The sequence below is a fragment of the Polyodon spathula genome, chromosome 27, assembly GCF_017654505.1.
Source record: "Polyodon spathula isolate WHYD16114869_AA chromosome 27, ASM1765450v1, whole genome shotgun sequence".
Classification (NCBI taxonomy): Eukaryota; Metazoa; Chordata; class Actinopteri; order Acipenseriformes; family Polyodontidae; genus Polyodon; species Polyodon spathula.
Genome location: NC_054560.1, coordinates 7,528,502 through 7,553,213, shown reverse-complemented (window position 1 = coordinate 7,553,213; position 24,712 = coordinate 7,528,502). Strand labels below are relative to the sequence as shown.

Sequence of the window (24,712 nt, the reverse complement as noted above, 5' to 3'; positions counted from 1 at the left end):
AGGCTTCCATGCATGAGGCTTCAACCTTTGGGCTTCAGTGTGCAGCATCAGAATACATTTTTGCTGGATTAGCTTGTGAGCACTGCAAATAATGATCTAGGCAGAAACAGCAGTAGAGAATCAGGCAGTACGTGCAAAACAGGACATTAAACAGGTAGGGGATGAAAGCATCCTTTTAAATTGCCCAACACTGTTCAAAACTGGGTGTTCAAATCTTCTCACTCTCTTTCTCTCTCCCTCCCCGCAGTGGTCCGGTGCCAGGCTGTTAGGAAGATGAGCACTCCAGTCAGTCAGTGCCTTGGCAGGAGGCCCTCAGAGTGGGGCTGTCGGCTGGGTAATCGCCCCCAGGCCTGGCCACTGGAGCACATGTTCCGCGCAGCTCGCTCTCAGTAATTACATTAGCAGCGTGTGAACTCTGCTCCGAGACAGATGGAGCTTTGGGGGAATCCACACGATTTACCAGCAAACTCCATCCTGGTGTTGCTTTTATCCCCCATGATAATTACCACATACACACAGCTTTAGGGGAGGATGAAGAATTAAATAAATCACGTTTACAGTTCATGAATCCCTTTCGTCCGTTTTAGAGAGGGTTTGAATCTTATTTAAAATTTTCCAAGCGTTGATTAACTCTTTAACGTAAGAACATTTTCTTAAACGCTTTTCAAAAAACAGTCCTGAAACAGTTTTGCGAAGAGCTTTGTGTTTAATCAGACAGTTATCAGGGATGGAAATAAGACTCCTATTGCATAGCCATTCCACCCATTCCAGATTTTACTATGAGCTTGATTAGCCACAGTACAGGTAACGCACTCAGGTGTGTCTTAATAAACTCATAGTAAAACCAGAGATAGATCAAACTACTAAGTAATGGGAGTTTACTGCCACCCCTGCTTATAGACATATATTCAAAGCATTTACACTAGTCTGCGTTTTACATTATAAAAAGGAGTACAGTTAGAGTAGGCCTATATTTAACATCATAAAAACTTTCAAGGAAATCAAAACAATTTTGTTGGCAAAGTAGCTGGCCATGCTGTTTAGAAATACATTCACCCTAGGTTATTATATACCTTTACTATGCTATTCTATATTAGCTACATGGATTACTGCGGCGTTGTATTTAATTATATATAATGGATAATTTACGCACAGGAGATGAAACACACATACCGCGCACAGCGAAGAGTCAGTGGGAAGGGCTGCATTACACTTTTAAAAAGTTGGTAGCTAAGCATTCTGATTCAGGAAAGGAAAGGAAAATAAAAATAGTAACAGCGGGGTGATTGTGCGATTCGCCAGGTGTAATGACGTGGAAAATCCCTCAATTAGCTTTAGCTGTGGCTTGGGAGAGTTGAGGGCTGACGGCTCTGGAATTACTGCACTGACTGGAAGCTCCCATCATACTCACCCCGCGGGTACTGTGTGTGCTCCTAATGCACCTTTCCTTTGCGCGAAGAGGGCTTCTGACTGAATCAGGTAGTTGTGCGAGAGACGTGAGCGATGTGTCGCAGCTCCGCCACAACACTATACTGTGTGTAGCAGAAGTTCCTTTCTAGGCAAGGGTTAATTTGTGCCGGATCGCACCGGATTCTAGATCTGGTACCTGTTTGTATCAAAGGTGAGAATTATAGGCTCTGATCACTGCGTTTTTAGGAACCCATCACAGCCATGCTTCTCGAGTCCTGCAGTGGGGAGCTTCTTTCTCGTTGGGATGAATACGGAGCTGCCCCGGGCCTCGTAGAGTTTGTTTTGCCTTTGTTTGAGCTCTGGGCTCTTAAGACAAAGACGGGCTGTCAGGGTAGCATAAAGAAGCACATTTAAGAAACAAAGCCGCCAGCGCCGGCTGGTTTAATTAGGGGGCGAGTGCTGGACTAACAGGGCTCCCAAACCCATCAGCAGGCGTTTCGGAGACGGGGGCCCACCAGCTCATTAAGAACAATTAAGTCTCTAACTACTAATTAATTGCGCAATCTATTATTTGATTCACTTGAAGGTTGCTAATGGGGCCCGGGGTTGAATCCAGCAGTACAGTTCAGGGGACGCGTTTCTGAGCCGGGATAATGAGGGAAGCGAGCGGAATTAATCGAGTTTGATTAAGGAAGCTTTACAATGGGGAACAGCTTTTTCGCATGACATCATTGGAGGGGGGCAGGGGGTCCGGTTTGATGCCTGGCGCCAGTTTTTTTTTAACCGAGACCTTATGTCTTGTCGGTATCGTATGATAAGGTATGGCATACAGCTACAGCAGGCCACGGTACATTGACCGGACTTTCTCCATGCTTATCCTGTGCGTTTACCATGCTTCATTGCAACTCCCCGTATTTTTTGTATATTTGCCACTCTCATTCACCGGTTCTGTGTCTCTCTATTTGAGGGTCTGGCAGATAGACCCGTCTTACCTGATTGGCCAGTATTTTGTAATCTAGTTCTAGGGAGTCAGAGAATAGGGTCCTGTTCTAATGATTGAGGACAGGGGGTGTTGACAGACACTCTACCCAGGGGATAAAGAACATGCCCTGGACACACAATCTGGGATCCCGCGCTGGATTGGATTATTTCTAATTTTGGAAACTGGGAATTTATCCGAAACCAGCAATAGCACGTTTCAGATAATAGGAAACAAAATCTACAGTTAAGGAGAAAGGAGACATTTCAGGTCAAATCCACGGCGAATGGTCCAATTCCTAATACAGTATTGCATCAATAACATCGGATCCAACACACTACAGCGACACCTAGTGGATAGAAAGCAACATGGCACCCGATACGTTTTGCGCCTCCTGACGCTGCTAATTATTATTAGTCATTTAGCAGACGATTTTATCCAAAGCGATTTACAGAGACTAGGAGGGTGAATGATGCATAAACCACAGTGGCTGGAAAAAAGCTGATGTTTTTCTCCTGAGACGAGTATACCGAATTAGCTCATTAAATATGCAGTGAGTACTGTTAATTGCTGCCCAGGTTAATATAATAGAAGGCGTGACCATTCTAGACTGTTGTGTTGTAAACTGGAGGTTTTCGTTCTCCTTTCTATTGTAATGAAGGTCAGCGCCTTAATGCTGCTGTCGGCCCACAAAGAAGCCGCATCCCAGCTAGATGCTTCAGCCATCTCTGCACAACCCGTCGCTCCACCCGCCGAAGAAGAGAGGCGAAGACCTGGGGAGGAAGAAGGGATTATTCATCAGCTACAGGGAATATTTGCCGGGTTTAATTATCTCCTATTTGCAAACATTCTTTAAGCAACTCGTGAATTGAAGCTTTACATTTATTTCTTTATTTCTTTATACAGGGCAAATTATCATTTTCTTACAATGTAGAAAATATTGCAATATGTTTCTAAACCTAATTTCCCATGCACAGTCCCAATTCCTAAAATGAATATTTATATATCAAAGGGTTATAACGATCTCTTTGCAGCTTGCTTACCTGCGCAGGCTGCCTCTCTGTCTCCTGTTGTCTGTCCCAGATTCCCCTCACTGTCAGCAGCATGCGGGGTATGGGGCTTGGGCGCGCCGTTTCCAGCTCTCTGGGAGTCGAGGGGTTAGTGCGACGGCAGAGAGATCCCATAGGGCCAGCAGCCAGACTTTTCTTCCCAAGAAAGTGGCCTGTAAAACGGACAGCGTGAGGAACAGACTCCTACCAATATATACAGCTAGGGCCAAATGCTTTGCATCCCCTAGAATTTTAGAATTGAGACATAATTAGAAACAAACAAACAAAAAAAACATAGTAACAATTTAGATATTTTATTTAACATAATGTAATCAAATAAACTACAAAACGGTATCGATATCTACCGGAAGTCATAAAAGTAGTACGATATTTAATTTCAATATTTCACATTTTTCAACTTTTGACAGTTTTTCGTTAAGTAAAAAACTACAAGGGTGTGCAACTCAATATGTTTACGTACTGAGCAGGTTTTATTCGACTTTACGAAGCTAAATTAGTTCACAGAGTGATCTTTTGGCCATAGCTGTGAAGGTTACAGGTGTACATCAACACATTTAATCTATTTTTTTCCTAATATTTTAGCTCTATCCTTAAAGTCTAACATATATATTACATTTCATGATGAGTTTTCCTTCATGAGACGCTAGGACTTGACGACGTCCTTTGTAACCTACCGCTAGTTGTCTTTTTAGCTGACACACCGCGTTTCATCAATTGTGTGCTGGTCACCCTACAGCTAACTTTGGAGAATATAAATAAACCGAAATGTCAAGAATGTCATGTGCAGACACAGCAAGCCATGCAGAGGCTGTTCAGTTTAGCCTAATAAAGTCAGCTGCCCTGTTCATAACGTATAGTTAGACACGACGTGGGTATTCTCGTACCTACAGCCCAGTGGTATCCTCTCGGTGATGACCGCGCTCCGGCGAGGCTCAAGGGGCACACTGGCACAGTGACCACGACAAGAAGCAGAGTCCACCCGACCAACAGCCTTCTCAGGTCCATGGTTCTGTGTTTAAGTCCCTTCCTTTTCGAGAGCGTGTTTTTTTTAAAATATTTATTTATTTCTATTCGTTTGCCCCTCCCAAAGCACTCACGCTAATGCTTCCCTGAGAGCTAATTTCATGATTACGTTTACTTATTGCGAAGGACGGGGAATTTAGTAAGTCTGCCCAAGTGAAATCCTTTGGAATGGAAAACTGTGTGGCTTCAGTCAATACAGAGCTCTTCGGAGTTGTGAAGTCAGGTGATGTGGGAAGATGAGGGTTGCAGAGGATCGGGTTGAGTTATCCATTTTCGACACTCAATCACAGGCCTCTTCCTGTGTGGGGCATTACCATAACACACACACATAAGCACACTCAACATTTCAGCAGGCAGTTTAACTAAGAAATATAATCTTCACAATCTAATTTGATCAGACCCATTAGAAATTAGACTTACAATATTATTGTTCTGTAATAACAATATGAATACTTTGCTGCTTCTGGTCATTAGCCTAATGTTCCCGGCATTCAAGAAAGAAAAACAAATGCAGGCACTGCTTTAAAAAATAAATAAAATACATAGACAGTCATCTAAACCAGGGGAGACCAATCCCGGTCCTGGAGATCTACTCCACTCCAGGTTTAACAGGTAACATGAGATTCGGAGCGACTCCAGGGTCTGGATGGAGGATTAACTGATTCAATTAAACAATTTAAAACAGGGTTGGAACAAAGACCAGGAGTGAAAAGAGCAGTTTTAGCCACCCCTGCAAACCAAAACTCCTTGCTAGTGAAATCAAAGAGAGATATGTGTTTTGAGACAAAGATTTAAAAACACTGACAGATTCCGGATGCAGTCTGGAAGCGCGCTCCCGAGCAAAGGAGCTGGAACACTAAAAGCCCTCCCACTGTGGGTTTGTAATCAAGTTCTTGGAATTCCCAAGAGGTCATCACCTGATCTCAAAGCACGAGCCGGCTTACAGGGAATAAGGAGCTCACATGAACAGACAGATCTGAAAAGGCAAAAAACCCTCAATAGAAAAGACTGTAAGTAACAGCATGCTTTGAATAACTGAGTTCGTTCCTTGATGTTTTGTTTGAATGTTCAGTTAATGTGAGGTTGGTGTTGAGGGGTTAGCTGGGGTTGGTTTAATAAGGTTAGATGAGGCCTGCGACTCAAACGCTATCAATCATCTTTATAAAATCTTTTATTAGGAAGTGACATCGTTTCCAGTGATGTATACGTCTTTGATTCAGTATAGTGTCCTCTAAGTATGAGAAAACTGACTTCAGAACATACTCTACAGCAAAACCAATTTACTAAGACTTTACAGACCACTAGCATGTGTCCTTAAATAACAGTCCGAGCTTTTATTTAAATTTTCTTTACAACAGCTAGTTTTTAATCTTCAACAGTGATACTGCACGTTTGATGAAATGATATTACCAGCATTCTCAACTAAGGGAAGACAAAGCCACTTTGTGGTTTGAAACTTGGTTTCAGGCCACTGTACGGCACACCAGGGGAGTCTTGGGGTTTGATACAGCAAAGCTGCCTCAAAGTAGGTCTCCTGGAAACAGATTTCAACCCACTCTTCCCTCAGCTTCCCTGTATAGCTTACATTCTTGAGCCTTCATGCCATCCTAGCTATGGACTCTGTAAACTGCAGCAGCAGCAGCAGCTAACATCATTAAAAGCTATTAAAATTCTGCTTGCTTCTGAATTGAAAGGGGACTCCCAAGCCTGTGTAGGGCACGCTGACACTGGAAGTGAAAATCTGCGGGTTGTCGGAAAGCGGCCTGGGAGCCTCCAGATCCAGGAACTCAGGGCTGATGGTCTCCTCAGGCAGGTTGACCCTCCTTGGGGAGGCCGGGTCCAGGAGTTCACCCGGATTGGAGTAGTAGGACCAGCACGTGGAGGCCGAGCCCAGAGAAGAGGCCCCCGAGGTGCCCAGACTGGTCAGGCTGTCCCCTGCCGCCAAGCACTCTGTGAGGGAGGAGGAATGCAGGAAGCTGCTGCAGGGGTCCCCTGTGAGACTGAGCGAGCGGAGGTCGAAGGCGGGGGAGCAGGGGGGAGGCGTGGACTCGTGGAGGTTGAGTTTGGCCACCAGGGGTTTGCCCACGTTGACAGTTTGGATCTCCTCCACAAACTCATCCATGTTGCAGTACTGGTATTGCAGACAGACCGAGAACTTCAGCTCCCTCTGCACAGACACACACACAGGGGAGATAAGCGGTTAGATGATTTGTATTGTTGCTAACCTTAAACCAGTTTGCTGAAAGTGACTTTGGCAGAAGTAGAGTCGCTAAGGTAACTTGGGTTTAGAATGATGACTGACAAGGCATGTGCAGAAATGTATGGGAAAGAAGGAAATACGGTAAACAATTAACTCCAGTAACTGTGTAAAAAAACAGGTTTGTTTCAGGCCCCTGACAGGCCCGGGCCCTGGTTCCACTGGAACCCCCCTTGGCAGAGCCCTGTGTTTGCATCTCGATCGGTTGAAAGCGCTATTCTAGAGGACACAGTGACCTGACCTTGAGCCTCTGCAGCGCGCTGAGCCGGGTGTAGAGGCACATTGACTCGGGGAACTGGAAGCTGTCCACTGTGAAGAGCAGGCTGCCTGTTTCCTCGGGGAACTTCTGATTGGTGATCTTCAGATCCACATCCAGGTCCTGCAAGACACAGCAGACAATTAGGGTTAGTACTGCCATCCAGTGCCTGGCTGGAGGGTTGGACAGTTCTAGGTTACCAAAGAAGGTTACAACTGTTTTTTTTTTCGTCTCCCTGTATTTTAATGTATTTTCATACCCTCCACCTTCAACACAGTCGCGAGACACGGATTTAGAATCTGTGATCGTCGCTGGTCTGGGAAGGGGTCCAGCCGGGTGGGGGGGCTGGGGTCTCACCTCCGGGAAGTCAATGAGCCGTGTCTCGCAGTGGACGATCTCGGAGGGCTTCTCCAGGATGCGAGTGTAGATGATCATGATGTTGGAGAACTCGGCAGCAAACCCCAGCTGCACTCGCACCCCGCAGTCGAAACGCAGGTGCCTGCACTCTGGGAGAACTGCACACAGAGAGGAGGGACACAATATCAGCCTTGTTCCAGACACAGTAGGGACCAGCGACTCCTGGCTGGCCTCATCTACACCTGAGGGGTCTCACCGTGTGCGATGGCCCACTGCAGGTTCCTGGCAGAGTCCTCCTCCTCGCAATCCGGAGGGAGGATCCTGTCGCTCAGCGCCCGCCTCTCAGAGAGGTTACTGCGCAGCTCCAGAGCCTGCCTGCCACGTGTGATCTCACACCGCCCCATGTCTGCAGAGAGAGAGGAACACCGTGACAGAGGGAGAGAGACACAGTGAGAGAGGGAGAGAGACAGTGAGATAGGAACACAGAGTGAAAGAAACAGAGTGAGATCCTCACTGCTGTTCAGGATACAGATCCAAATGAGTTTGGTGGGGGGGGGGGGCGGTCCCAATCTGCTCTCACCTTCCGCCACTTTGTCCAGCAGGACCGTGACCTTCTCGTCCTCCAGGAGGCGCTCTTTCAGGAAGCTCATGAAGATCCCATTGGAGAGGCAGCCCTTGTTCACTTCGTACGCCTCCGCGTCGACACACCTGCACCCACACAGCGCATTGTTAGGGGAAGGAATTCGGGCTGCACTCGCGGTAGCTTCTGACCGCACGGAGACCATGCAATAGTTTTCTGGGACGTTTACCGTTACTTAAAAGCACACGGCCCATTGATCGTTATTGATTCCATCAAATTGAATGCAGCCATTCAGGAGTTAAAGCGTGTGATTATTAGTTGGAGATCCACACTTACGTGGCGTATCCGAAGACTATATTCGCTGTGACCTTCAGGGCCCCCGGCTGAGGAATGATGTCATCATTCATATTCCTATTGGAAAATAAAAATTACCAAGGTATTTCTGCATGCTATTTCTGAAGTTTTCCCCTGGCTAGACTATTCATTTTTTAAATATGCGTTACCATACCTTGCAATTCTTTACAATGCTTACCTATGCTTTACCATGCTTTCACTATGCTTTATTACACTTTGCTATGCCTCTACTGTGATAAACTTTTATATAGGTGGAAGAAAAAGCACTTTCAGTCCTTCCAGATTTGAGCTTAGCAAGGCAAAGCACAGCGAGGAAAAGCCAGCTGGGCAGAGATAGGCACCTATTAAACGGCCTAGCCCCTACCTAATTACTGTATCTGTCAACGACCCAAACTAAATACAGGGGGCTCCCGAATTCAGACTGTGCCCTGGCACAGTGAGCAGCGGGTCCCGTACCGTTTGCGACACATGTCAAGCAGGAAGACGTTGAGGCCCGTCCTGCGCTCCTGCATGCGCTGCAGGATGTCCTGCACCCACAGGCAGTGCTCCGAAGTGTAGGAGGCCGGAGCGTCGATCGGGACCATGAAGCTGTTCCCGTAATTCTCGTACCCGTGTCCAGCAAAGTACAGCAGCCCTGCAACAACGAACCACAGAGTATCGTTAGATATTAATACATTAGCTGGATCTCTTTGCAGTGTGCATTAGAATGAATAGACAGACACAGGCAAGACACACAAACCACATGGAGGTTAAGTGGAGACAAGGAAGGCAGGAGGCACTTTCTATGGGGTGCATGCAATGGGTTGCTTAGCCATGCTGCCCTTATACTTTTCCCATAGTAAAAAGGAAAGTCTAATAAAGCACAGTGAAAGCATGGTAAAGAGTTAGCATTGTAAAGAACAGCAAGCACATTAATAAACATGGCAAACCAGGCTGAGCGATAGTAAATGCATAGTAAAAGCATAGAAAAAGAGCATAAATACTGTGGTCAACTTTTATAAAAGGTGCGTGCTATTGACTCACTGGGATCTTGCACGAGCTGTCTGGAAGCAGCCCTGGGATCAGTGATGTATTAGAGACAGCACAAGCACGGGCAGCGAGGATGGACTTCCGCCCCCGCCGGGTATGAATGCAACAGAACATCTTGCACTGTCCAGCAGAAAAACACACTGACACATGCGACAGGCAGACGGATAGACGGGCGGCGCTCACCATAGACACCCCTGTCCAGCAGCAGCAGGAACTCGCGCACTGCGCTGTGCATCTCCTGCCTGTCCAGATCCAGCAGAGACACCACCTTGAAGTGGAGCTGGCGCAGCAGGGTGGCGAGCTTGTGCACGTCAGCCATGGGGGCTTGCAGCTGCCGGTGGAACTTGTAGTTCATGTTGCCCATCAGCAGTGCCACTTTGTCTGTGGCTGGAGGGGAGGGGGGAGAGCAGAGAGAGGGGGCAACAGTCAAGGGGCCGGATTTACAAGTGTGGGTCTCAACAATATGCTAACTTTGAATCATTTACTTTTCTTGGATACTGCGCAGAGATCGTTTGTGTTATCTGAGAAGAAAATAGCCATCTAGTGTTTCTAAATTCAGCGCTACTGAATGTTTTATAGTTATGCATGAGATACAACTACGTTGGTAGTTCTAAAACTTTTGTTTCTTTGAGTTTGGTTTGTCTTGCTGTAGTTCTGCTTTATAGTTATGGATCCGGACACAACAGATTTCTCCTAAATACATGAAAAACAGTTCTAGCGGCATCCTGGATGAAAAGGTTTAATTTTTTTTCCTAATATATTTTCTGCTTGTTTTCCTTTGGTCAGACTCACCGTAGAATGGACTGAGTTGTCGAGCGGGGGCGCTCGGCTGTGCTTGAGGGGAGTCTGCGGAAGAGAAAAGGGCAGGGTTAGCTGCTAGCTGCGGTGAGCTATCCGGCTGCATGCTGCAGGAAGGCATCTCCAGCGGTATAAGCCTGTAGAAACATACAGGTGGTCCTAGGACTCCCCTGCTGGAGGGAGGAGCAGAGTGCATCGGACAGACAAACAAGCGTTGCCGAACAGAAACTGCAGCCTGATACTCGCTCCTATAGCTGCGCATTACTAAATCTCTCTGTGCAAAACCCACCCCTTTCTCTGTGCTTCTGGATATCTCTCTGGGCAGAGCGCAACCTCTCCAACACAGGGAGGAAACAACATACCTTGATTAGCCTCGTCCCAGGGTAGGCCTGTAAAAGAGCCAGGACCTAAGGAAAACAAAAAAACAAAACAAAAAAAACTCCTTCACGTTCTCCTAATAGCACAGCACACAACGAAGTTAATACAACGTCTATTATTGCAAAGAGAAGTCATGTAGCGCTTTTTCCCAGGTGGAAGGGTTACCGGCCTCTGGAGGATAAAGGCCAGCCCTGCAGGGTGCCTGGTCGGCAGGGTCCACTGTAGTTGTAATCTCCAGCAAAGACCAGGGACTTTGCACAGCCGGGATGCGAACCTGTACTACGCTGACAGCTTCACATGGCAGTGCTTTTACCAGGTAACCCTCTCGGGGCCTCCCCTTCAGAGGCACCCAGCTGCTGCCAATAGGACCTTGCTTGCGTTCTCAAAGTTTCCTTACCGATCTCCACGTGCACCTGCTTGCTCCACACCTCCTGGTAGCTGTTGTACACTCTGCAGCTGTACTGGCCCCGATCCACCGTTGTAACAGCACTGATCTGGAACCCAGAGCACTGAAACTCAGAATACAAGGCATGGAGGTGCGTCTAATAATAAGTTGTAGGCTGTCCTATCGGATATTTTCAGTTTGCTGTTTCATCTGTGTTAACATTGTGTATTTCGGATTTTAAATCACATGTGGGCTTCAACAGCGCCCCCTTTTGGAATTTCTTATGATTGCGTCATTACCCATTGCTTGGTCTGTGCCATATTTCAGCTAGACAAAATCACAGCAAGTGTGGCTATACCCCAATTGACTTTACCACAATCCTGTTTAACATCAGGTGTATCCCTATAGCTCATACAGGAGTCCCTACCTGGAGGCAGGCTCGGTGAGCCTGGGGGAGGGGCTGTTTGTTGCGGTACCACTGGTACTGTGGAGGGGGGTTGCCCTCGGCGACACACTCGAGGGACAAGGGGTCTCCCTCCCCCAGAGTCAGGGGCCGGGGCTGGGAGAGGATCTGCAGCCTGGACACTGCTGAAGGGAAGAGCTCGCTGACTGGAATAGACAAGCACAGAGCGAGACCAGACCTCAGCAACACACAGCAGAGACACACAGCAGAGACAGCAGATTCACAGCTCGCCGCTGGCTGTACCTGAGCTGAGGCTGCTGCTCCTGGACACTCGCACCTGAGCCCACTGCGAGAACACAAACTGCTCCTCCAGGTGAATGCGGCAGATGTAGTGGCCCTGGTGCTCTGGCCTGAGCGGGCTGAGGACCAGCTCAGAACTTGTGCCATGCAGGACCTGGGGAGACAGGGAGGAACAGGGTCAGGATGGGATTAAATAGGAAGCTGTCAACAGTATTGGCTCCACTATGCAATACAATACTATTATATACAATAATATTCTATACTATATAGTACTATACTATAATATTGTATTCTATTACTCTATACTAGAGAGCAGGTGAGGAAAACATAGTTGAAATGTATCTATCTACTGTTCTGCATTTTCCTACTGTTTCCACCAGTTAGTACAACAGCAGTCCACAACCAGCAGTGCATTTAGCTGAAAGCCACACTGAGACAGCTATAAGATTCTTACACCTTTTGTTACAAACAGGTCAACTACAAACTCAAAAGTCTTCTCAAATAAAACAGTGATTTGCATTACCTTCGGAAGCATCTTCTGCACAGCTTTGTGTGCAGTATGTGGCTGAAGGGCGCCCTCTAGTGGTTACGCAGTGCGAGTGTTTGAATGGGTACCAGTAGGTGAAGCGAAGCCAGACAGGACTCTTACCTCTTCTTTCCCTTTGAACCACTGGTAGCCCAATCCCGGGGGGCCGCTAGCCTGGCACGTCAGGGAGACCACCCCCCCTTCGGAGCCAGTCTGGGACCGAGGCTGCACCTCAACTCTGATCGGCTCCGTCAAAGCAACAACTACAACACCAACAAGAACACACACCAGGACTTGCCTTGTAATGGTTGACCACAGTACATTAGCTAGGTAATTTAGCAGATTTCACCCTGCTTTTCCCATGGCTACACTATGCATTTACCAGAGTTTAAGCTGGTTTGCCATGTTTTGAAATACGCTTTATAAGGGGCACAAAACTCCAGCACACTCAAATGCAGGCTTGCTAGGCTGGGTGCACACACCAACAACCTTGCAGCTCTCAGTTTAAAAGATGCATTAGAAGAACCGCCCGCCTCCTGGCTTCACTGGGCTGTATTTATCTGTAATGAGATCAATAAAGAGCAGGAACCTGTGGCTGTCAGATACTGGACAGCCTCCTTGTGGTCAATCTTCTTGAGGCTCTGCAGCAGGTACCCCACGGAACAGGCCCGGTCCGATAGCTGGGAGAGGAGGTACCGGCTTGGGCTGCCGTTGGACCTCAGAACCTGCAGGGAGCAACTCTCCAGCTCCTTGCTGTAACACACACAAGAAGCAGGCGTCAGCGCCATCACAGTGGAATCTAGTTCCCATCACAAGGAAGGGTTAAAAATGAATCTCAACAGGGATTTCACTAGTTTGTCACGCTATAAGCATGAGGGCAGGCCATGTTTCAAATCTTTATTAGTGGTTACCTGAAGCTCTGGTGAGAGACACCAGATCGATGATCCTGATGAACTGCAGGTACTGGGAGCTTCTGTCTGTGTGGCCTCTATGCCTGGTTTTTATGCTCCAGTAGGATCAGAGCCAACGTGACCTCAGTTTGCTTGTCATGTGTAGGACACGCCCAAGGGGAGTGACGGGGGTGTGGTCTGTGATACCAGGAATCTAATTTTATGCCCCACCCTCCCAAAAACTTAATATAACTAACCCCGAGGCAACACGGACTTTATCTCTGGTCCACCTCGGGGATTTAAACGTAAATAAGTAACGGTACATACCAATATACGTTAAAAACCCCTAAACAGCCAAACTGCCTGAAAATCACAACCCTAAACTCTATCCTAACATCAACCCCATTAAAAGACACGGTGCTGTTTTCAACGCAGGCTCCTAGTAGTAGTTCGGAGTTTTTAATGGCTAGTGTTGAGAGGGGACTGCACTGGGCTTCTGCTGCTACCTCACCTGCTGCACAGACGCGGCTGCTCGCCCACCGCCATGGCCAGCCTCCTCCAGCCACACGCGGGGTTGTCCAGCATCTCTGCCAGGCGTCTCAGAGCCTTGTCTCCCAAGCGGCCCAGGGGCAGACTGCAGCCGTCCATCTCCAAGTCTGGGCTGTCTGCTCTCCTCTTTATTTGAAACCAGAAGCGATCGATTGACGTTCGTTCGGATTCTTTATTATGGAAATGCGTGGAAATGCAAAACTGGTAAACACACACACACACACACATATATATTGCTGGTTAAACCAGAGCTATTCCACTCCAGGTTTAACAGGTAACACGATATCATGCCCGACTTCAGGGTCTGGACGCAGGTTTAATCGGTTCAATTCAATAATTAAGACCAGGGTTGGAACGAAGACCCGGAGTGGAAAAGCCAACTCCGGTTAGGCTACTGTGTGCGGCAGAGCACCTTGCGGCTATATCCGTATTGCTATATTCACAAGTTTGCAACGCACCTTATTTTATTTTTTATTTTTTTTAGCATTTCACCGTGCAGTAAGCGAGTTCTGAGCCACTGCGCTCGACTGCATTATTGCAACTTTGCAATTTGGAATCAAAAAGAGTAGCTTTTCCACATGTTACCAACTCTTTAAAATTCAATGCCGATTTTTTTGTTTTTCGCTTTTGTTTTTTTGCAAGCATCCAAAGTTAATTTGTTTAATTGATAACAGCGCAGTACAGCAAAGAACAGGAAATGTAGCACGCGTGTCTAACGAGAAACCATAGCCAGCTATAGCGTGTGCCCTACTATGAAGAACAAAAGTGTGGATCACTTCTACTTACACGAGTTGCAGCCTTTCGATCAGTCCCTTTGCATGTCCTCTCCCGGTAGATTTACCTTGTTTGACCAGATGAAGAAAACGTCTAACGAGCAGTTAGATTTATGTATGTAATTATATTTTCCTTAAAAAAAAAAACGTTTTAAGCTCTCTCGCAGGTGTAGGCAGCGGCTGAGAAAGAGAGAAGAAAATCGAGAGAGACCCAGCGAGACTGTGTGATACTTATCATGGAAAGATAAGAAGCGGGGGTGTTTCTGTCTGAAGTGTGCAGTTTTGTGTCTAATTGTCAGCAGAGACGCACAGGCGACACCAGATCGAAAGGAAACCAGCAGAGACAGAATAAAGGATCTGAAAGTGCTACCGGTGCAGTGGCATCAAACAATGAAAATAATTTGCTTCTGCATATTTCTATCACCAGTTCCTCATTTCGTTCGGCTTTTTTTTTTTTTTTTTTTTTTTTTTTAATTCTCTCAGCTACAGCTATGGCCAGAAGTTTTCCATCACCTTATAGAATTAACCAATTTTGCTTCGTGAAGTCGAATGAAACCTGGTGAATAATGTAACCTGAGCATATTGATTTACGTACCCCTTTGTGGTTTTTCCATATACCTCACGTAGAAACGGACTATTGCAAAATATTACGGCTTCCGGTATACTTCAGCGAGATCATTTTTGCAGTTTCTTTGATTGCATGACGTTAAATAAAATAAGGTTTTTTTGTACTGTAAATGCTTGCTTGAATGAGCGCAGTGCACGCTGGAGAAACAGAACCCGCAGCAGCTCTGAATATGCACCAGAACATACCAAGGGTACTGCAGAGCTCAGCTGGAAACAAGACTCCTATTGCATAGCCACCCATTCCAGCCAGTGTATAGCTAACACAGTAAAACCAGGAATGGATCAAACTGCTATGCAATGGGAGTCTTATTGCCATCACTGGAAAAGCAATTCGCCTTCACAAGCACACGCCAAGCATTTGTCTTTGTAATGGTGATCCTGCACAAGGTGTTCTGTTGAAGGTTAAAATGACATTCAAAGTATTTGGAATACCACTGTAAGGTTTGGAGGTTTTATATAAATTATAATTTTTATAAAGATTTGTTTCTTAGAATCAGGACAGCAGTCTGGTTCTTTTGTAGTTCAAGAAGGCCCTTTGATCTTGGGTAGGTGACCCTGTATTAAGGTGACCTTTGCTGTTTCTACTTTAAAAGCTGATTTTGAGCATCAACCCAACTATCACCAGTTCTCTCTCTCACACACACGCACACAGACAGGCTTCAGCTCACAGTATATAACCGCTGTGGGCTTGTATTTCGTTACTCTCAATACATTTCCATTTTCCTGCAGTATTTCTTGTCCAAGATCTGACCTGAAGCTAATGCACATGATTATGTTCTCTACTGACTTTCAGACTTCTTTCAAATTAAACTCTTGATTGAAGCTTACCTGAAGACTTGCTACTTTTAAGAAGAAAACTAACCTTACACCATTTGCACAGTGCAGCAGAACTGTTTGATTGCGACTGGCACCGCTGGCATGCTGCTTCATGCGATCTCAGCCTTGCCAGTCACTGCAACAGCCCATACTGGCAAGCCACAGCTTGCTAGAACAGATAGGCATGCGTGTTCTTGGATTACCAATACATAAGTTCTTTATTAAATCATTATTATTTAATATAACAGGTACCAATGATACTGAAACGTTCAAAAAAGTTGAGGGCGTGCACAGCTTCAGATGTCAAAGCCTGTTTCCAGTCATCAGGTTGCAAGCATGTAGTCACACGTACATTTCTCTTCACACATTTCTTTGTCCTGCGAGCTTCTTCCTGTAAAATGACACTAAGTGCATATTTTCTATTTCAAATTACACTGTCACTGGTCACCACAACCACACAAACACAAACAAGGGCTAAGCAGATACTTTTGCATTATTTAAAAGTTCTTTTTATACAAAAACATTCGGGAGGGACAATAAAAGTATAGCATGTTGTCTTATGCAGAGTAGCAGAAAGTCTCTTGTGGTACCTTAATCATCATCTGCAGTATTCAATAGATCTAATCAGTGAGGGATCTAAAATAATTCAAGCAGGGATCTTTAATAAGTAAAATGCTATTTGAAGGATTAATAGCCACGGCTGCACGCAGATCCACCTCTAACTGAACAGACCCCTGTGTGGGCGAGCTCTGGCTGTCTGTCTGGCTGTCTGTCTGTCTGTCTAGTTGGGTGCACTATAACTTCTTGCCCTTGTGCAGCTTGTTGAAATGCCACATGTGCTCCTTCCTCATGAGCTTCCAGTACTCCCGGCTCTCTGGGTCCAGCTCCGAGAGCTGCTTGGGAGGGCCCAGGTCCAGCTGGAAGAGCCTGGGGAGGGGAAAAGACAACATCGGAAAACTGAAAAGACAGGATATCCACCTGGGAGCGGGATGACGTTTAAAAAGGGTAGCAATGTGTAAAAAAAAAAAAAAACACCACACAGGGAAAACCTCCAGAAACTGCCACCGCAAAATGGCTTGCATCAACTTTGTTTCAAGTAGTTTTGACGAGTAACCAGGGTTGGGATCAATTCCTGTTTTTCAATTCTAATTGAATTCCTAATTCCAATTCCCTTTTAATCAATTCTATCATATAAGTGATCAAAATTAGCAGTATAGTCTGTTGAAAAGAGTTTCACACAGTGGCAACACGTTACTTAAATTTAAGCCACTGTTCGTCAATTAAACTGGCTTCAAATAAAAGCAGTTGAACAAATCATCACAGTTCTCTCTAAAATATAAATTCCTTCTCAGAAATTTTAAGAAAGCGAAAGTTGTTGGAGTTGTTTCTGTAGGTGGCAGAGGCACAGAGGCACGTTGGGGTACACTCACCACTCGGGGTACTCTGTGGCAGCCCGCAGTGGAGGGTCCTGGCCCTCCTTGTAGATGTTGACGCCCATGGCGTGAGTGGTCAGCTTCACGGGGTCCTTGCACACCTCAGGGCCCTTCTGGGCATCCTTTGCCATGCCTTTTCCCTTTCCTTTTGTCGCTGCAAAAAAAATAAAAAATAAAAAAAAACGTTCTTTGTTGCGCCCAGGAAGAACGTTACCCTTGAAGATGCAACTGACCCCTAAAACCACAAGCAGTGAACGATTCCTAAGAGAAAGATGCTGCTACCCAATACAGCATGTTTGGAAGGAACACGTCTGCCTTCCAATCTTTAAACAGAATGAGCAGTGTCTGTTTTTGTTTCACAAGCTGATCAAACTGGCAGACTGTCAGAAAGATTTACACTTCCTTCAACACAGGAAACGGAGAGAGGAACCCAGCTTCTAGTCTACCCCAACGTTCTCATTGGCACTATACAGCTGTGGCCAAAAGTTTTGGAACAAAGTCTGCTGAATAACATGACATTAGCATTTCATAATCTAACATGAAATACTGTACTGCTATTACGGCTTTCGGCAGACTCTTGCTAAATCATTTTGTGGTTTGTTTGATTACATGATGTCAAATAAAAGATCTAACTTATGTTCATATAATTATTGTTTTGTTATGGTCTCAATCCTAAAAGTCTAGGCGATACAAACATGTGGCCATAGCTCTACTGTCCGGGAACGGTCTATTTATTAATTTACTTATGCTTTTTACTCTTCTCTCCTGCGGCAAGGCTAGGCAAGATTCGAATAATGACAGGAACTATTTAAATAGAAATGGGGAAGCTGTACAGAAATGAACGGAGACTAATCAGGTTATCTTATCTTTAAATTGGCAGATGGAGGGGGGAGGGGGGGTGGCAGTAACAGTTGACTGATTCACAGACTGAAGTGCAGAAACATAGAAGCTTTACATTTACACAAGTATTTGTTCTAACCACAATCCACCTCCTTGAGGGCACGTCTCAATGCACTAAAGAAACCGTCGCTCACTAGCAAGTCGTGAACTGACCCAAGCATCCAAAAACCACTGATCTGGCGAATCAACGTACTTCCTTAAACCAAAAACAAAAAGACAACTCTTTAAAAGGGGAGGTTGTTTTAGCCCAAATGCAAACACAAACATGGTCACCCCCAAGCCCACTGTGCTGCAAAACACTTCCTGATACTAGAATTGACACAACATCAAAGCAGGCCTGGCTGTGTGATCTTGGGGGTGCAGTTTATGTGGCTGTGCTGCCACCTCCTGGTGGAAAAGGTGAACAGCTGGTATACACTGCTCACAAAATGTGAAGGACTGCAGAGTCTCAGTGCGGGGGCTGGTGGAATCCAGGGAGCTCACAATCCGATTGAGCAATGATGCACATCCAGCTCCTAAACCCCTCCGAGCATCCTGTCTGCTCCTGCAGCGTACCTGTCTCCTCAAGGGCACTCTCTGGGTAATTCAGCATTACCACGTCAGGAGCCCCAAACACAAGCAAGAATTGTCCGACTAACTCCAGGAGCTACCTGGCAATAAAAGCAGGATTGGGTATTAGGTGCCCTCCTGGATTTCAGTACATTATGTAAGCCACTGGTTCCTAGCGTTGTTAACAATAACCCCAAGCTCACTGCACTGCATCAGCTGTTATATGTGTTTGACGCACTCAGAAGTTAAATCAACCAATAAAAAAAAGAGACAAAAAAAAAAACATACTGCCGCATGATTCAGGGACGGGAAATAAGACTCCTGTTGCATAGCAGTTTCACCCATTCCAGGTTTTAATACAAGCTTGATTCACCGCAATCTATAGCAGGGGCCAGACAACCCTTTAATGGGGCTGGCCAATATAAAGTGGGGGGGGGGGGGGGATTCAAGTTACAGCTATGATGAATGAAAACTGCTTGGGAGAAACAATTACCAGCATGATTACATTTGAGATCTGCTGTTCTAAGGTCTACACTTCTACATACACAGATACACACACTGAACAGCACAAGTCCTGGATTTAGCCAACAATTACTCACTTGCTTCTTTTTTGTTTTCAGGATCCGTTCCTGTTTTTTTCTCTTGTATTAAAACAAGACAACAGAAACAAAACCAGAACACAAACCGCTCGCGGTTCCCAAGCTTGGTCCTGGGGACCCCCTTGTCTGCTGGTTTTCATTCCAACTCTGCTCTCAGTTACTGAACTAGACCCTCATTGAAGTGATCATTGGTTTATTCACCCTTTTAAATTGTTTTCAGCTCTTAAACAGTTGCAGAGTTCAATTTACTCATAAAGTGTTCTAGCTAAGTTAATCTGCTACTGTTTAAGAGCTGAAAACAATTAAATAAACCGACGCTCAGTTCAGTGAAGGGTCTTGTTAAGTAACAGAGCAGACACAGGGGGTCCCCAGGACCAGGGTTGAGAACTGCTGCACTTGATAAACTGAGCTAGTTTTACTTGGAGTATCTGAAACTAAATGGAAGGTTTATAGTGTGTGCTAAAGCTAGGGGAAGGTGCTCAAAGCAGCAAGACTGAGGATCGCATTTACTGAACAGAAAAAGTTGAGTTTAGCCATTGATGAGGTGGAGACATGAATTAAACCTGCAGGATGCGGGCTCTCCAGGTCCAGGGCTGGAGACCCCTGCTCTAGGTGGATGGGCTAGATGCACTTACTGGGTGGGCTTTTGTTGTCCATTCGTGATAAAAGGCTGATAAAAACGAGTGCATATATAGATATAGATACATATGCACACTATATATACCAGGGATGTAAATTAGACTCCCATTGCATAGCAGTTTGATCCATTCCTGGTTTTACTAGGAGTTTAATAACACACACCTGAGCTTGTTGCCTATACACTGTGGCTAATCAAGCTGGTAGTAAAAGCTGGAATGAATGAAACTGCTATGCAATAGGAGTCTTATTTCCATCCCTGTATACTGTGTATATAGAATAACAGATTCAAAGTGATAACCCAACATTTTCGCAATACAAAAAACACTCTGTTTTTACTTTTTCAAAAAATGCAATCAAATTCCACAAGCAATGAAATTCGGTTTCACAAAAACACACCACTCGCCCCGTTGATTTTGCAACGAAGAATAATGAAACGTTTCAAACCGGATTGCCTCTCACATCACGCCAAGGTCACAGACAGCGAGACACTGTTTATATATAACTTACCGACTTTCTTCGCATATCCACAGGCGGGGATTTTAGGGAGGGTGCTGCTGACGGCTCCGGCATGGGTGCTGTTCAGTATCAATCGCAGTCCTCTCGCCGTCCCAAACAACGCGATTCCTGACATTGTTTTTAATGAACGATCCCGGGTCAGCACTGCTGCACCGCCGCCACATGTGTAAACCGCACAGCGGAAGCAGAGCGACTCAATTCCGCTGCCATGCCGTCGCCCACAGCCTCCTGGGAGTTGTAGTTAATACTGTGGTTGACGTCGACGCTCTGCGTGCTTCAGATCAAATATCAAAACCTAGGTATGCGGCCATCGACTTAAATACACATGTTAACGCAGCTGACTAAGTAATGTGTATTCGTTTTTAATACTTCGGTTTAAAGGATTATAGTTTGAGGCATTTTAATGTTTAGCTGAATGTCATTTTCGGTATGTATTTTTGATATATTTAATTAATTACACATTTAATAACCAAAGCACTCAATTACCCCCCCGCCCACCAAAAAAACAAACAAACAAAAAACCCACAGAATTAATTTTTTTATTGTTTTTATTTTTTCAACGTTTTATTTATTTTTTTTATATTATATTATACAGACGCTTTATTCAAACAACGTCACATTGTTTTTTGTTTTTGTTTTTTTCATTTCAGTATCTGTAATGCTGCTTCTGGTCTCTCTCCACTCTGACTAATCTCACAAAAAAACATCAAATAGCTTGTCTGCTCCACCTCCTGCCAGCTGACCGTATAATTTATACAGTTAAAAAAAAAAAAAAAAAAAAAAAAAACCCAGACAGCTCACAGTGGTTTGAATAGGAATTCATTTTTAAAAACAAAACAGTGAGGGCTATTTGACAAACACTCCGCATGGCTTCTTTTTGAAATATTTTCTTGAAGGTAACAGATATTATAATTACAGTCAAGAAGACAGTAGTAATTGCGTAAGTTAAAAATGATATGGATCCCACTCGAGAATATGTGTGTGTCATTATTATATATTTATTGCAGGAATTATTTAAATCAAATTAAGAAGAATTTTCCTACAATGGAAACCTGTGAAAGATTAATTTTTCTCTCAATAAGGCAATCCAATAGCTAGTCAGATACACATTATTTGTAGGTTAACATTTTTTTATATTTTTTTTTTTTTTTAAATACAGCAACAAAGGATTCTGGCCACTGTACATCTTCATAACAATTAACAACACTTGACTTTTTTTTCTTTCTGTTTACAAGTCAAAAAATAAATACAAAGATTTCATTTCATGGAGTGACATGAAGCAGATCACACCCATATTTCTCATTTGAATCCTCGATCAATAAATAATATTAATGCATGTTTCAAAGATATAGAAATATGGAAATGATGCCTTAGCCCAGTAAATGCCACTGTCCTCATTTGAAGGCAGGCTACTTTGTAATTTTTTGGAGCATTTTTAACTGGCACCTTTAAATTTCTTCTTTAACTGTATTGTTATAACCGCTGTGTGTGTGTGCTTGTGCCGGAGTGACTTTCAGGGCCAAATCACTTTCCCTTTAATATCTTGGCTTATTTCTGAACCTGAAACTTTGCTCAATGGGTAGGATTTTACCTGCACTGCAGAAATCCCTCAAAGTGCTGGGAATTGGTAGCACTGGTGTCCAAACCTGTAGTACAGTGGGAAGAGTAGTGGGACTTTGCATGCTGGGGGGGAGCATGAACTGGAAGTATTACAGTGTTGTTCTTTTCTATTGGGGCCAAAAAGCAGATGCAGGATTAAATAACTGGCAAGTCCTGGGAAAGGGAGGCACAGTCTGTGTGTCTGGAGGGGGGGGGGGGGGGGGTCCAAGTGAATTTGAAACACTGGTTAAATGCTAGCTTTATTAGTGTGTTGTTTCTTAGGAAATGGAGGCGATTGTTTATAAAACAGAGCCCTTACTATCTAAACAGCAGAACAATGAGAATAATAATTAGAGAAGGTTGTTTTTTTGTTTTCTTTGTTCGTTTGTTTAAACCAGTCCTACAAGGGACTTGCGTATTGGATTGCAACTAGTTGCTTTGTGTAGGTTAAACAGAATCTAAAATATGCAGTGGCTTTCGTGTTTTTAGGAAACACAGGCTTTCTCTTCACTGACCACCTCCGTCGAGCATATAAACAAGGAGAGAAAAGGTGTCGCTAATCTGAACCAGCTGCACAGCTCCGAGTTCAGGTTAGACGTATACAATAAGCAGTTTACGAGCCCCGTCACCTCTGATCCTTACTGAACCACCAATCCAGCCACGACACATTCACAAACAATTCTGCTCAGGAGACTTGAATGCTAGAGTCTTTAATGAAACGCCTCCAACAGAACACTGGCTGTGCGCGGGGCACTTTTAGAGTTAGAAGTTAATACACTACTGGCGTTCAAGTCAGGTCAGAGTGACCTTCCCTAACGTCTGTAACAGGTGCGTGCAATTGACCTGATCTCGTGCAGGGAAGCCAGACAGGTAGATATAATATGTGCAACAGAGGACCCCTGCATTGCAGTTTGAACCATTCCACTTTTTAGTGTGTGCCTAATGACTAATAAAAATGCATTATACATTTCGTACAGGACCCTTGAAATTAGGGCTCACAGAATTGCTATACAATTGGGTGAGAGAAGACCTCCACATCTCTGACAGATGCCATAAGAGACGGGGTCAGACGCACAAATTCACTTACAGTTTATCCACCAAGCCTCAATCCCTCCCCCTCTTGTCTTTTCAGGATAGAGTCCTGCATTATAAAGCACAGGTAAACACATACACCGCCCTGCCTAAATATTAGCACCCAACCCCATCTCTTTGGTCATTAGTAATAGCCACCGAGTCTACAAGATGTGGGACGGTCTCTTCTTAGCCAGCTGTGTGGAAGGCTGAGGGTTGCCTCATGCACATCCTCTATTTTAGCATCTTGATTGTCGTCTGAGGATCAGGCAAGCCGAGGAGATGTCCTGCTGTTCTCAAAGCGGTCGAAGCTGACCCCTCTGCGTCCACAGATAGTTGCGCTACTGTCTTGGTTGTACCCATCCTTATTGTGAAAGATGTAAGCATTTTCATCAGAACTGCCCCCTCTGCCAGGGGATTAAGAAGTGCTCTGTGATTATACAGTCCTCGTGTCACTTGATCAATCGGGCACAGCAGATTCTTTACTGGGAGGGGTTGGGGGCTAACTTTTGGGCAGGACTTTGTATAAAAACGCCAGACCACTGGTGCTCTTCCCTATAGGATTAACATCACAAGACCTGCTTCCACTCTATGGAAGGAATATTAAAAAAAAAAAGACAAAAAGCAACATCCTAAATAAAAAGCCACTTGTAATGCAGGTAGCTTCTCCTACATGAAAATAAACTTCAAAATAATATTAGAACAATAATGAACAAAAGTGAACATTTCACAGCATTAAACAGTTTGGAAAGTGCATAAATAAAGCAAATGTACACACATATTTATAATTCACGATGACTCATGGAAGTATACGTTTTATCTTCATTTTTTTTTTTTTGATCACCCTCCCAACTTATTAACCCCCACTGGCCCAGACACTGTTACAGGTTTAGTTAAATTTAGTTTGTATTGATTTTTTTTTTTTCCTCCTACAATTCCTTAGGGATCTTTTTGGGGGATAAAGAACCGGAAGAGTGCGTGGAGGGGGGGGGGGGGGGGGGGGGGGGGGTGGGTGTATTCTCTCCGGAAGCCTTTGGATCTGGATTTCAAACACCGCAGAGTCAAACAATCTCCCTGAGGCGACAGAGTCCGTCAAAAACATACCTCCACCTCTTCTCCCGTCTCGTGCTATCTGCATTGGAATTACTGAGGGAAAGGAGACACAGAGACACAGGGTTAGGAAGGACATGGAAAACTGGTCAGTCTTTCCTTCAGATGAGACAGGTCCTATTGTAAGTGACATGATGCGTCTGCTAAATAATCAATTCTTTTCAGGAGCTTGTGATTACAGGGGGGCTAGCTGCTACTGAGAAGCTTTGTAAAATGAACAGATCTAGGGGTGGGGGGCTGGATTCTTGTCTGATGATAATGTTTTTTGTTTTCTTTTCCCATTTGATACAGTTTCACTTTGGCGATGCTGCCGTACAGATCACACAGCAGAGACGAGTTTGCACCACAGACTTGTGTCTTGTGCAGAAAAGGTTTCAACATCTGAGGATCAAGGAGAGACCCTTTGCTAGTTGTGTTTGACGAATCAAAATGTCAGCTGAGGCCGATGTGTAAAAACAAAAAAAACAAAAAAAACACCTGCCCTGATTTTTTTCTTTGCTTATAGTTCAGATTTGTGCAACTTCCGAGTATATTAT

The 24,712-nt window shown here is 44.8% G+C and overlaps 3 protein-coding genes across 9 annotated transcripts in view; all 3 read right to left on the bottom strand.

Moving 5' to 3' along the window:
• Positions 1–5,791: 5,791 nt before the first annotated feature.
• malt2 (MALT paracaspase 2) lies at positions 5,792–14,756 on the bottom strand. 4 transcript variants are annotated; one of them, XM_041231270.1, is made up of 17 exons: positions 14,331–14,756; positions 13,507–13,745; positions 12,695–12,858; positions 12,229–12,368; positions 11,583–11,733; positions 11,304–11,485; positions 10,889–10,985; positions 10,476–10,520; positions 10,108–10,161; positions 9,499–9,702; positions 8,743–8,920; positions 8,269–8,343; positions 7,933–8,060; positions 7,609–7,758; positions 7,353–7,510; positions 6,981–7,118; positions 5,792–6,649 (listed from the first exon to the last, which is right to left on the bottom strand). In XM_041231270.1, the coding sequence occupies exons 2-17, from the start codon at positions 13,641–13,643 to the stop codon at positions 6,137–6,139; spliced, it is 2,514 nt and encodes an 837-aa protein (XP_041087204.1). In that variant the 5' UTR covers positions 13,644–13,745; positions 14,331–14,756; the 3' UTR covers positions 5,792–6,136. The 4 variants fall into 4 exon arrangements, with proteins under 4 accessions (XP_041087204.1, XP_041087203.1, XP_041087206.1 ...); XM_041231269.1 differs by having other exon boundaries at positions 13,507–13,714; XM_041231272.1 differs by having other exon boundaries at positions 13,507–13,670.
• Positions 14,757–15,959: 1,203 nt separating this feature from the next.
• mrpl54 (mitochondrial ribosomal protein L54) lies at positions 15,960–20,592 on the bottom strand. Its single transcript, XM_041230399.1, has 3 exons — positions 20,388–20,592; positions 17,191–17,347; positions 15,960–16,687 (listed from the first exon to the last, which is right to left on the bottom strand). The coding sequence occupies exons 1-3, from the start codon at positions 20,509–20,511 to the stop codon at positions 16,555–16,557; spliced, it is 414 nt and encodes a 137-aa protein (XP_041086333.1). The 5' UTR covers positions 20,512–20,592; the 3' UTR covers positions 15,960–16,554.
• A 1,612-nt stretch (positions 20,593–22,204) lies between these two features.
• LOC121301418 (phosphatidylinositol 4-phosphate 5-kinase type-1 gamma-like) overlaps positions 22,205–24,712 on the bottom strand; it is a 28,302-nt gene continuing 25,794 nt past the window's right edge. For all 4 annotated transcript variants that reach the window (XR_005947616.1, XM_041230798.1, XM_041230799.1 and 1 more), the window contains one exon: positions 22,205–24,212. Coding sequence is in view for 3 of the 4 variants with exons in the window: in XM_041230798.1 (XP_041086732.1) it covers positions 24,210–24,212 (3 nt within the window). In the remaining variant the exon portion in view is untranslated. The remainder of the gene's footprint in view (positions 24,213–24,712) is intronic.